Here is a 13282-nt window from a genome sequence, read left to right as displayed (position 1 = left end):
CCCAGCCTCCGTGAGACATGGTCTACGTGTCCCTGGATGGCCTTGAACTCAAAGAGATAAACTTGTCTCTGCCTCTAGATCAGGGTTCTTAACCTTTCTAATACTGTGACCCTTTAATATAGTTCATGCTGTGGTTACCCCCCAGCCATAAAATTAGTCTTGTTGTTACTTCATAACTGTAATTTTACTACTGTTATGAATCATAATGTAAATACCAATGTTTTCTGATAGTCTTAATGTGACCCCAGTGAATAGGTTGTTTGACAACCCCTTGAGGGTCACAACTCACAGGTTGAAACAGCAGCTACACTAGAATGCTGGAATTAAAGACATCACTCTCAGACTACAAATTATTTTTGCGAGTATCTTATTGCCCAAATTGACACATGAACTGATGGAACCCTCCAACCTCTCAAGCTGGAGAAATGGCTTGGTGGTTAAGAGCACTGGATGCTCTTTCAGAAAACCCAGATTGGACTCCTAGCTCCAACCACTATCCAGTCCCAGAGGGTCCAATGCCCTCTTCTTGCCTCTTCAGGCACGTGGTAAGCAAATAGACAAGCCAACAAAATACCCATATACATTAAAAAATAATAGCCTTGGGGCTGGAGCAAGAGGGAGAAAGGGAAGGGGGTAAAAATATCCTTATTATTTATTTAGGTCAGGCTGGCCTGGAATGCAAGATTTTCCTGGCTCAGGCTCTCAAGTACTGGAATATCTAGTAAGGGCTACTGTGCCCAGCTTACCATTATCTTAAATATCAGTTTCAGAAATGAAGACTGCTGGGGTAATAATCTGCTCCCGCAAATAAAAAAGTTTAATCAACTGTCTATGAAGGTGTATCCCTGTATTCTCAATTATTAAGTGCTGGCAGGACATATGGTACTGTCATTTCTTTTTTTTTTTTTTTTTACTGTTTAAGGAATTTTTATTAAAGCAAGAATTTTATAATGCAAATTATGTTTCCTTGCTCAGTCATCAGTTCTGCTCCTTAAAACAGAGCTGATGTCCCAAGCTATTCCACAGTAAAGAATTACAAAATTAAAGAAAGGAATGCTTTAAATTTTTGTGCTTTGCTGAAAATTCTTTTCCCAGGGTCTATAAAACATTAATTTGTTTTTATATTTTACTATTTTTTTGTATTTTTTTTGTTGTTTTAAATCAAGTAATCTAGGACTAGCACTGTTTGCTAGACCTGGCATTTGCTCAGTACATAAGGTTCAAAGTTTCCTTTCCTTTTTTTATTTATTTTATATTTTGCAATGTTTTTTTTCATAATATTTAAATTTTTCGATGTTTAAGATATTTTTCTTCGGTGAAGCACGAGTTTCTGTTCGTGGTCCCTGATCAATTTAGACAGTTGGAACACCAGTGGCACTGTTTACTGCTTTCTGGGCAGCCTCTTTCGCTTGGTGGGCTTGTAGTACAGCTACAGCTTCATCAACCTTTGAGCGGAGAGACTCTGGAGACTCGAGCATGTAAAGTAATTCTGAGTTTTCAATCTCCAACAGCATGCCAGTGATTTTACCAGCAAGAGAAGGGTGCATGGCTTGGATAAGAGGAAACAGCCGTTCACCCAACATTTGCTTCTGCTCTTGCGGGGGCGCAGATGCCAACATGGAAGCAGTTAAAGGTTCTTGACCTTGCACATGAACAGCAGGTAATTTGTGGCTGTGCATTAAGATGTTGCTGGGGATTGCGGACTCCCGCAGCATATTTATACTGGGGAACGGTGCGGACAGCAGGAGTGGCTGCAGCAGCAGCTGCTGCAAGACGTGTACCCATTGCCTGTGTTGATGTGTTAGCAACACGCTGTGTTGACATGACTCGTGGAACCTGTGAGGAAGCTGGTCTCATTGTACTAAATGGTGGTCTAGGAGCAGCTGGGCGGATAGCACCAGGCATATTCTGGAATGGATGAGGTCTGGCACCCTGAGCAGTCCAGCGAGGATTTGGTCTTAGTTGAGCAATTTGGCTAGGAGGATAGTATGCAGCACGGTTCTAAGTCTGTGGGATAGCTGCCATGAAGTAACCTGAAGGAGGTGCTGGCTGGTAGGGGTTGATCACGGGGTTGGGCACAGCTCGTACACTTGCCACCCTCTGCATATACTGGTTAGTGAGGTGAGCCTGGCGCTCTTCTTTGCGCTGAGCTAAAGCTACATACAGTGGCTTCGTGGCCACAATTCTACCATTCATCTCTGTAACTGCTTTAGTGGCTTCTTCAGGGGATGAGAAACATACAAAACCAAACCCTTTGCTGCGCCCACCCTCCATCGTTACTTCTGCACTGGTGATTGTACCAAACGGAGAGAACTCCTTCCGGAGACGCTCATCATCAATACCGTCATCAGGATTTTTCACATAAAGGTTCCCACCCTGATATCTGGTGATCCGGTACTGTCATTTCTACAGCCCACAATACCTGCTTTCTATACCTGCCCAAAAAGATGACTCTCTAAGAGTATCATGTTAGGGCTAGAGAGATGGCTCAGTGGTTAAAAGCAATGACTGCTCTTCCAGAGTTCTTGAGTTCAATTCCCAGCAACTACATAGTGGTGGCTCACAACCATCTGTAATGGGATCTGGTGCCCTCTTCTGGTGGGTCTGAAGAGAGCAATGGTGTACTCAAAATAGCAATGGTGTACTCAAAATAAATAAATAAACCTTAAAAAAAAAAAAAAAAGCAAGCTGCCATGGGGAAGGTCACAGTGCTCCCAATCTGGCCAAAAGGCAATACTAAGATATGGAGGGAGCACAGTCCTGGTGCTGACTGCTTCAGAATGAGTCAGCTGTGGACTCTCTCCCACTGTGCTAACAGTTTTGTGTGTGTGTGTGTGTAGAGAGAGGAATGTGGCTTTTGATAGATAAAGAGCTGGAACGGAGAAATGAAGGAGAACAGACAGGGTAGGGAGTCCTGGTCATAGACAGCCACGCTCTTCCTCTTTCTTTTCTTTTTTCTTTTTGTTTTTTGTTTGTTTGTTTTTGTTTTTCCAGGCAGGGTTTCTGTGTAGCCTTGGCTATCATGGAACTCACTCTGTAGACCAGGCTGGCCTCAAACTCAGAAATCCGTCTGCCTCTGCCTCCCAAGTGCTGGGATTAAAGGTGTGCGCCACCACCACCCCGAGTTCTTCCTCTTTCAAACACCCCCACCCCAATCAGGTGGATCAAAAAGTTTTAGGAGCAAATGTAAGCTATATAAAAGATGGATACAGGTTCTTCAATAAACTTTCTAAAAGCCGCAGACTATACAATACTATGATTAATGTAAACGACGGCATTTGGACTGACAATGATGTTTAAATGTAGGCATACTAATTGTAACATACCATTCCAGTTGGGGGTATGCTGATAATGGGGCACTTTAGGTGATAATTTGGAAGTTTCTGACCCAACCTTAACTTTTCTGAAAACTTGTGACCACATTAAGTTATAAAGATATTATTTGAAGTAAAAAGAATATAGAAATGGCTTGACATTGGCCCAAATATACTAATTTGTTAAATTAATATCACTCCCCTAATGCCACTTTTCTTCTTGTTTTGAGGTAGACAGCCCAGACTGGCATCAAACTTACTATGTAGCCAAGGCTGGTTTTGAATTCCTAATCCTCTTAGCCCACCCCCTCCCCCAAAAATTGGGATCATAAATGTGTCCACTGTAACTGACTACTAATACTTCCCTTATCTTAAGACATTTCTTAGCTGGGAATAATGGCTGATACCTATAACTGGGAAGCTCAGGTAGAGGGATTATTTTATACTACAGATCAGCCAGCACAATAAAGGGAAACCATGTTTAAAACACAAAACAAAACAAAATCAAAAAGATGGCTCAGTGTTTAAGAATGATTGCTGCTATTCCAGGAGTTAAGTTTGGTTCCCAGCACTCACATGACAGCTCACAACCAGAAAATTAACTCCAGTTCCAGAGTCATTTAGTTTCCTAGGGGAACCATACACACATGCACATGGTACACATACAAGTAGGCAAAATACCAAAATGCATAAAAAAATTTAGAAAAAAAAAAAAAAAGCCAGTAGTGGTGGTGCACGCCTTTATCCCAGCGATAAGGCAGAGGCCAGCAGATCTGAGTTTGAGGCCAGCCTGGTTTAGTGTGAATTCAAGGACATCAAGTGCTACAGTGACAAACCCTACTTAGAAAAACAAAACAAAACGTTAAAACACACATACACTCACACATGCATACACATACACACACACAGAGCCAGACATAATAGTGCAAGTCTTTAATATCAGCACATGGGAAGAAGAAGCAGGCAGATCTCTGTAAGTAAGGCCAGCCTGGTCTACACAGCCAAATTTTAGGACAACCACGACTATATAAAGAAACTATGTCTCAAAATCTATAACTACTAACCTCTGCTTCTTTTTTCTTTGCACGAACTTTCTCCACTTCCATAAGAATCTTCTGGGATTCGTCCACATTTCCTTCAGCTCCTAGCTGCTCAGCTTTAGCAAGAAGTTTTCCTATTTCTTCATTTAATTCATGTACCTTTTCTGCCTGAGGATAGAGAATCAGATACTGAATATCAAAAGAACGAAGTATCTCTTTTTCTTGCTGCATGTCTGGCCTATTCCCCTGAAAATAAACAAACATCTTAAAATCCAGACTCAGCCACACATATATCTAAAGACTTAAAGCTCAGTGGCAATGTACCTGGTGGCCTATGATCAAACATTTGGATGGAGGCTAGGGTTGAGGGGTTGGGGTATCATGAATTCAAGCTCATTCTCACATAGCTGGTTCAAGGCCACCTGGAACCATAAAACACTCTGTGACATCCTTACTGTCATTACACCAGACTCTAAGTAAGTCAGCATGCTCCACTGCATGGTTTTGATTTGCAATGGCACACAGATCATATTAAAAGTGACACTTTAGAAGATAACTCTTATCTACACATCTTTTGTGTTCTGGAGATAGGTAGTAAAATGTCAAGGTTTAACATACAAACTAAGGTTGCAAGCAAAATATCCAATTACTAGGATTTATCAGCACAATAGCATCTTTTTTTTTAATCAGTAACTGCGTACAGCCTAAGAAATTTTAATTAGATCTGCATGCCTTTAATCCTAGCACTCAAGAGGCAGGCAGATCACTGTAAACTCAAGGCTGACCTAATCTTCTTAGTTAGCCCTTGTCACAAAAAGAATAAAAGAAAGGCAGGCAGGGAGGCATACAGGTTCCTGTGACACACAAATGCTTGGTCACAGACCCTGTCTCCAATGAAAACAGTCAAGACGGAAAGCACCATCTATCCAGAATCCTCACCCAGTGTGAGGGTAAGAGAAAAAATGAGTTATAGCAGTTACTTAATATACCTTAGCCGAAACTTCTGCACTGATTTCCTCCTGTGTTTCAGCCAGCCGCTTTTTGGCAAGTTCGGTTCTCCGATCACACTCTGCAATGAAGGACTCTAAGTGATCCATAGCCTAGTTTGGGAAAAGCAGAGAGTTATGATCAATACTACATAGGCTTTTTTTGTCATTGTATGGCTTTTATTTGAGAAGAGGAGTGCTGAAGATGAAACCCAAGACCATGAATATGCTAGGAAAGCACTCTACTAAATTACATCTCCAGACTACCTTCCTCTGACAAAGTCTCATAGACAAGGCTGGCCCAACATTTGGTATGTATTCCAGACTGGCCTTGAACTCACAGTCTTCTTGCCTTAGCCTCCAGAGTGCTGGATGAAAGGTGTGCACACCATATTCTGCCAACACTCCATAGTCTTACCACCTATGTGTGTAACAGGAACAAGCCTCTATTTCTTTGTTTGGTTGTTATCGTTTTGAGATAGGGTCATGTATAACATTTGTGGGCCTGAAATTCCCTATATACATTATTAGGTGGGCACATCTTTGTAATTTCTGGCCAGCCAGGGTTACATATGAGATCTCATAAAAAGTAATTACAATTCCTATCCCTGCTACTGGTATTTGTAGTGACAGCATGAGCTGATATTCTGCTTACCAATTTATTGTGATTGTTTTGTCAAACCAAATAGCTGATTTACTTATTTCCAAACTTATAGAAGGATCTCTAACTCTCTGTAACATTACCAAGTGAACTAAGGAAATTGCTTGGCTGGTCAAGTGTTAGCCATGCAAACTTTAGCACCTGAATTCAATCCCTCAAAAGTATGCACATAGCAGAAAAAGAAAACCTTTATCATTCTAGCACTGAACAGGTGGAAACAGGTGGATCTCCTAGGCTTCCCAACCAACCAGCCTTGGTACATCCCAAGCTAATGAGAGACACCGTCTCAAATAACAAGGTGAGGAGCTGGAAAGATAACTTAATGGGTAAAGGTACTGGACACCAAGCCTGATTAATCTAAGTTCAGTCCTTGGAACCCACATGATGGAAAGAGAGAACCAATTTCTACAAACTTGTGTGTGTGTGTGTGTATACAAGCAAATAAATGTAAAAATAAAAATATTTAAAAGTATATAATAAATAATAAAATAAAAAAATAAAAGCGGGCTGGTGAGATGGCTCAGTTGGTAAGAGTACCCGACTGCTCTTCTGAAGGTCCCGAGTTCAAATCCCAGCAACCACATGGTGGCTCACAACCATCCATAACAAGATCTGACTCCCTCTTCTGGACAGTGTCTGAAGACAGCTACAGTGTGCTTTACATATAATAAATAAACAAACAAACAAACAAACAAAGCAAACAACAAAAGTCCCACAAGTAGATAACACCTATTGAAAAACAGCCAAGCTTGTTATCTGGTCCCACAGGCACACAGAAGGCTGAGGCAAGAAGATTATTATGAATTAAGAGGCCAATTTGGGGTTATAGTCTAACATAAAGAGGACTTTGCTGAGAAAGTATGAAAGTATTAAGACTGAATCTGTTTCCTAGGACTCTTACAGAATAGTTAGAGGCAGCTGGGCAGTGGTAATGCACACCTTTAATCCCAGCAGGCGGAGGTAGGCAGAATTCTAGGCCAGCCTGGTCTACAGAGCCAGTTCCAGGGCAGCCAGGGCTACATAGAGAAACCTGTGTCAAAACAGGAAGGGGGGAGAGAGAAGGAGAAGGTAGATGGGCAAAGAAAGAGAAGATCTGACCTATTTTATTAAGATACTTGTAAGCTGTACTTCTGGAAAGATGAAGAACTGGTCACCTTACCCAGAGTAACAGCTCCCAATACAGGATCCTGAGGTTCCCACCACGCTCACTCAAGTCACTACTATACTCACCTACACTATACTCACTACACTGTGCACCTAGAGCAGATCAACAACTCACCCAGGAGCCATACAGAGCCATGCCTTTATCATAAGCAGACTCTTGGTCCATTGGCAATGGACTCAAATGTCTAAAACCTAAACGCTAACACAGAGCACAAGAACAGCATGTGTCAAATCATGGAGTGTCTTCCAACAGACACATTCTTTAAAATGCACTCCATTTTGCTGCCCCTTTCTCTCCTTTAAAAGTGCTTCCAATGTAGCTTGGCTAAATAAGGGCAGCAAATTTAAAGACTAAAAAAAGTTAAGTGTAAAACTCAGGTTCTAATCACAATTGACCACTTATGTCTACAATGGTCCTATGGGGTGGTACAATGACACCAATTCCTAAGAGCACCTTGGCATATTCAACCCTGCCCGAAAACCAGGTAACTTGTGTTTTGGGGGAAAACAGAAAACAAGATTACTGTGACCTGGCTAGCTCTGAACTTTGCTATGCCAGCCTTACTAAACAATAAACATCTTCCTTCGCCTCCTGAGTGCTGGGATTATAGGTAAACACTCTAAGCTATAGTATTTTTACAAAAAGTATCTACTTGACTTTAGGCAATGTCTGTAATCTTGGGAGAGAGAGTCAAACCATAGCTACAAAGCTTGAAATTAGCCTTGGCTACATGAGACTCACTGTATCCTAGAAAGCAAAACAAAAGATAAAAGAAAACGGGTAGGGAGGGTGGATGTAAACTTTTTAAAAGATAAGCTGGGGCATTTATCAGGAGATAAACACTGGCAAATCTGTGAGCTCAAGAGCAGCCTAGTCTACACAGTAAGATTCAGGGCAGCCAAGGTTACATTGCAAGACCTTATATCAAATAACAACCAAAACTAAACAAGCAAACATAAATAAATGGGGGGACTTATAGTAAAAACCACTTATATGCAAAATGCTTGACTCTACCTGTTTCATCATTCTAGAAATTTTCTATAAATGTAACACCTATCCCACCCCACCCCCACCCCCACCCCCCACCTTTGGTCAGCATAGTCTCACATTATGATATTTCCCTCTGAGAACTACTCTGAAATATGGCTAAAAAGGAGATCAACCAAGCTATGTTTCCAGCAGTAATATTAACCTGGCACTTTGGCTGTCTCCAGAGGAAAGGAAGGTCTGCAGTTTTATAGACAAAGTATGAATTCCTCAATTTAGAAATAAATACATGACCACTAAAAGAGAACCCAAAAAGTGCTTTAGGGACTGATGGCTCAGTGTTTAAAAACCAATTCTGCTCTTAAAGAGGACCCAAGTTTGTCAGGTGACTCACAACTGCATGTAACTCCAACTCCAAGGGGATCTGATGTCTCTGGTCTTTACAGCCAAAACTCATAATATACATACCCACATACAGACAACAAATAATTAAAGTGCTTTGTGTCTGTACTGTTCATGTTACTGTAGATAATTTGGGCAAGGGTTTGAGCTGGAGGGCAGGACTCTACCATTGAGATTATCCCCAATTCACATCATATCCAAATTCTATGCTCTACATCAGTACAGTAAACATAATTTTCTAATTATGTATATATGTTCATGTCTGTATGTGGATATGCACATGAGTACAGAAATCCAGAGGAGAGCAATAGATCCCCTGGAGATGGAGTTACAGGCAGTTGTGAGCCACCCTACATTATTGTGATACCAAGCTCCAGTCTTCTGCAAGAGAAGTATGTGCTCTAACCAAGACATCTCTCCAGACCCATTAAACCATTCTTAAACAGAAAAGGCTTTAATCCCTTCTATAAATAAATGCTTTAGTTTTTGCTACTTCACTAATTCCAAATGACCTCATCATAAACCTCATGCAGTCTCATACTTCTCACACTAACACACAAGTATTTCTTTTGAGAAATTTCCTCTCATCCTTCTCACTCTTCCTTCCGCATTTCTTTTGAAGGTGCCGGAGAGGACATTCCCCAGGACCTTCCACAGCTAGGCAAATACTCTACCACTAAGCATGCTCTCCACCTCTAGACCATGCTGAATAAGTTTTAACAGTTCTTTCGGATATCACCACCTTACATTGATAAAAAGACCAGTTCCTAAAGTCATATATCTACTCAAGGAGCCTACTTGGTGGTACATGCCTATCACTGAGGCAAGATTTTGAACTTGATGCTGAACTGAGCTACTTAGTAACTCTTCATTAAAAAACCAATGCAAAAGAGTTTGGGGAGCAGGGTGTGGTGGCGCACGCCTTTAATCCCAGCACTCGGGAGGCAAAGGCAGGCGGATTTCTGAGTTGGTGGCCAGCCTGGTCTACAAAGTTCCAGGACAGCCAGGGCTATACAGAGAAACCCTGTCTGGACGGCCCCCCACCCCGCCCAAAAAAAGTTTGGCAAGATGGCTCAGAGGGTAAGAGCACTGACTGCTTTTCTCAAGGTCCTGAGTTCACATCCCAGCAACCACAAGGTGGCTCACAACCACCTATAATAAGATCTGACGCCCTCTTCTGGTACATCTGAAGACAGCTATAGTGTACTTATTTATAATAAATAAATCTTTAGGCCAGATCGAGCAGAGACTGAGAGAGTGGGGTTGACTGGAGTGAGCAGAAATCCTAAATTCAATTCCCAACAACCACATGAAGGCTCACAACAGCTACAGTGTACTCATTTACATAAAATAAATAAAAATCTTTAAATAAATATATAAATAAGAGGTTGGGGAGATGTCCAGGATAAGTATGGGAATCTGAGTCCAATCCCCAGCACTCCCATTAAAAAAGCTTGATATGGGGCTGGAGATTGTTCAGTGGTTAATAGCACTGGGTTCTTCCAAAGGACTTAGGTTCAATTCCCAGCACCATAACTTGGCAGCTCACAACTGTCTACAACTCCAGTTCCAGAGATCAGGTTTATGAGTTGGTATTGAGGGAGCATAGAAGCTAACATAAACCTTGAAAAGCTAATAGGCACTAGTCATATATTAATGAAACAGCCACAGGTCCCTTTGCTAAAGATAAGGAGATAAGGTGGTACCTTTAAGCAAAAGGAACTGTCTTCAAGCTCCTGAGGGAATGCTGGCTTTAGTCTAAATACCACATTTAGGGAAAAGGAATTGGAGGAACTGTAACAGATTCTAAAGTTCAACTTGGGTCCTCATGCTTGAGGCTACCCTGTTTGAGACCTGACACTCTCAGACACACATGTAGGCAAAAAACCCATGCACATTAAAAAAAAACAACAACAAAAAAACTCACAACCTTGGTGTGGCCAAGAGTGGTGGTGGTACATGCCTTTAACCGCAGCACTCAGAAGGAAAAGCATGTGGGTTTCTGTGAGTTTGAGGACAGCCTGGTCTACTTAAGACAGTTCCAGGAGAGCCAGGACTATGTTATGTAAAGAGACCCAGTCTCAAAATAGGATGTCGGGGAATCTTGGGGTAGTAGCACACACCTACCTACCTCAAAACTAAATTAAAAATAATTTTTACATTGTTCTGCCTGCATGTACGTACGTACACCATGTGTGCAATGCTGTCAAAAGCCAATGAATATGAGATTCCCCCCCCTCCGACTCTGTGTTGGTGTTAAAAACAGTTGTGGGTCACCCTGTGAGTGCTGGTAAAAAAAAGTCAGGTCCTCTAGAACAACCATGTCTCTGAGCCCCAAAATAAATTTCAAAACAAAAACAAAAAAAACAACTGCTGAGCTAAAAAGTGAAAAAGAGAGAGGAAGACAGGATTGTTATATATATATAAAGAAAGTAGACCATTCATGTACATATTACAAAAAATGTGTCTTAGTTTAAAGGATTTTTATGCAGGTCAATATTGAGGTATAACTGAAAAACAAAAAGATTATCTAACATGTATATTTACAATGTGAAATCATCATAAAAAATGAACTAACACAACTATTAACTAGGATACACTTAATTGAAATACTACAAATACTTCAGCTCTATTCTCTTACCAAATCTCTAAATAGAATATCTCAACTAGTCAAAACACTATACATCTTACAATGGAAAATAGGCCCTGTTGGGTAACATTACCCGATTTCTCTTATCCATGTATGTGGGAATCTTTCATGTGCCAATACACATTTTTAGTTTTGTGTTTGTGTGTTGTAGGGAGCACATATACCACATGTGGAGGTCAAAAGATATCTTGAGGGGGTTTTCTCTGTCCACAATGTAGGCACCAGGGCTTAATGTCAAATTGTCAGACCTGACAGGAAACCCTGTTAATCCATTCTGCCAGCCTCCTTGATTCCATTATTTTTTTCCCCAAGACAAGTCTTCCCTGTGTAATCTTGGCTGGCCTGATTTTGCCTGAGTGCTGGGATTAAGGGCTTGCACCACCTCATCCCACTCCAAACTCTTACACAGATAAAATGTCTGACTACCCACTTTGAATTCTTATACAGATAAATATATCAATGTATCCAAGGGATTGGGAGGAGGGCTCTACATGCTAAGTGCCAGCAACAGAAAATGTATGTGTGTGGTTTGAATATGCTTGGTCCAGGGAGTGGCACTATTAGGAGGTATGGCCTTGTTGGAGAAAGTATGTCACATTGTGGGTGAGGTGAGCTTTGGGACCCTCCTCCTAGCTACCAGGAAGCCAGTCTTCTCTGAGTTCCCTTGCCTTAACGAGCAAGATGGAAAACTCAGCTCCTACATCACCATGCGTGCCTGGATGCTACCATGCTTCCTGCCATAATGTCAATGAACTAAGCCCCTGAAAAGGTAAGCCAGCCGAAAGTAATTGTTGTCCATTAAACAAGGCTCATTGGTCTTGGTGTCTCTTCACAGTAATGGAAACGCTATCTAAGGCAACATCTATTTATATTTATAACATCTCAAGGTAACAAAACAGGGGGACTAGAAATAACTCAGCAGTTAAGAATGTATACTACTGGGCTGGAGAGATGGCTCAGTGGTTAAGAGCGCCAACTGCTCTTCAAAAGATCCTGAGTTCAAATCCCAGCAACCACATGGTGGCTCACAACTTTCCGTAACAAAATCTGATGCCCTCTTCTGGAGTGTCTGAAGACAGCTACAGTGTACTTACATATAATAAATAAATAAGTCTTTAAAACAAAAAAAAGAATGTATACTACTCTTGTAGAGATCTAGAGTTCAGTTCCTGGCACCCATGTCAGGTGGCTCACAATTCTATCATCTTTTGTGGCTTCTGACAGTATCTACAGTCAAATGTATATACCTAAAAAGCATCTACATTAATAAAAATAAAAATAGAAACTGGCATTCAGGAGGTAGAAGTAGGTGAACTCAGTGAACTAATCAGCCAGGGTCTATATAATGAGTTCCAGGCAAAACAAAATTATATAGTGAAACCCTGGCTAGAAATAAAATGAAACAAAAAATTAAGACTAAAAATTTTGGGGAGATACAATTTGTTATTTATTTTTTTTTAGTTGCTTGAGACAGTTTTTAATACTGTGTGTAGATCATGAACTCCATACTCTTCATAATATATTAATCACTACATATGTTCCAATATTTTCATAAGATCTTCTGCATCATTAACCAGGCTACTTTAAAAAGGCATTGAGCAAAACAGTAGCTCACGAGGCTGAGGCAAGAGGCTCATAAAAGACAAGCTGGAAAACTGGAAAACAGTAAATATCAGCCAGCCTGAGCTGACAATGTGAGGGCTTTGTATCAAAAAAACCCCAAAAAACAAACAAGTAGGGGTCATTAGTTAAGAGCACCTGTTTCTCTTCAGGCTCAATTCTCAACACACACACACACACACACACACACACACACACACACACTGGGTGGCTTAAAACTGGCTGTCTGCCAGGCGTGATGGCGCACACCTTTAATCCCAGCACTCCAGAGGCAGAGGCAGGAGGATTTCTGAGTTCAAGGCCAGTCTCGTCTACAAAGTGAGTTCCAGGACAGCCAGGGCTATACAAAGAAACCCTGTCTCAAAAAAACAAAATAAATAAATAAATGAATGAATAAGTATACTGTCATTTTAGTTTAGTATACCCAAGAGATACAGTCCTGAAAGTGACTTTTTGA

At 41.0% G+C, this 13282-nt stretch overlaps 1 protein-coding gene and 1 pseudogene across 5 annotated transcripts in view; both read right to left on the bottom strand.

Annotated features, from left to right (window-relative positions):
• Luc7l (Luc7-like) overlaps positions 1-13282 on the bottom strand; it is a 32612-nt gene that overhangs the window by 13774 nt on the left and 5556 nt on the right. For all 5 annotated transcript variants that reach the window (NR_037906.1, NR_037905.1, XM_017317615.1 and 2 more), the window contains 2 exons: positions 5344-5454; positions 4379-4522 (listed from right to left, as the gene is read on the bottom strand). Coding sequence is in view for 3 of the 5 variants with exons in the window: in XM_017317615.1 (XP_017173104.1) it covers positions 4379-4522; positions 5344-5454 (255 nt within the window). In the remaining 2 variants the exon portion in view is untranslated. The remainder of the gene's footprint in view (positions 1-4378; positions 4523-5343; positions 5455-13282) is intronic.
• Positions 1356-2400, bottom strand: Gm16580 (predicted gene 16580; annotated as a pseudogene).

This window comes from Mus musculus, chromosome 17 (genome assembly GCF_000001635.26).
Source record: "Mus musculus strain C57BL/6J chromosome 17, GRCm38.p6 C57BL/6J".
NCBI classification, from domain to species: Eukaryota; Metazoa; Chordata; class Mammalia; order Rodentia; family Muridae; genus Mus; species Mus musculus.
This window is presented reverse-complemented; position numbering and strand designations above follow the sequence as displayed.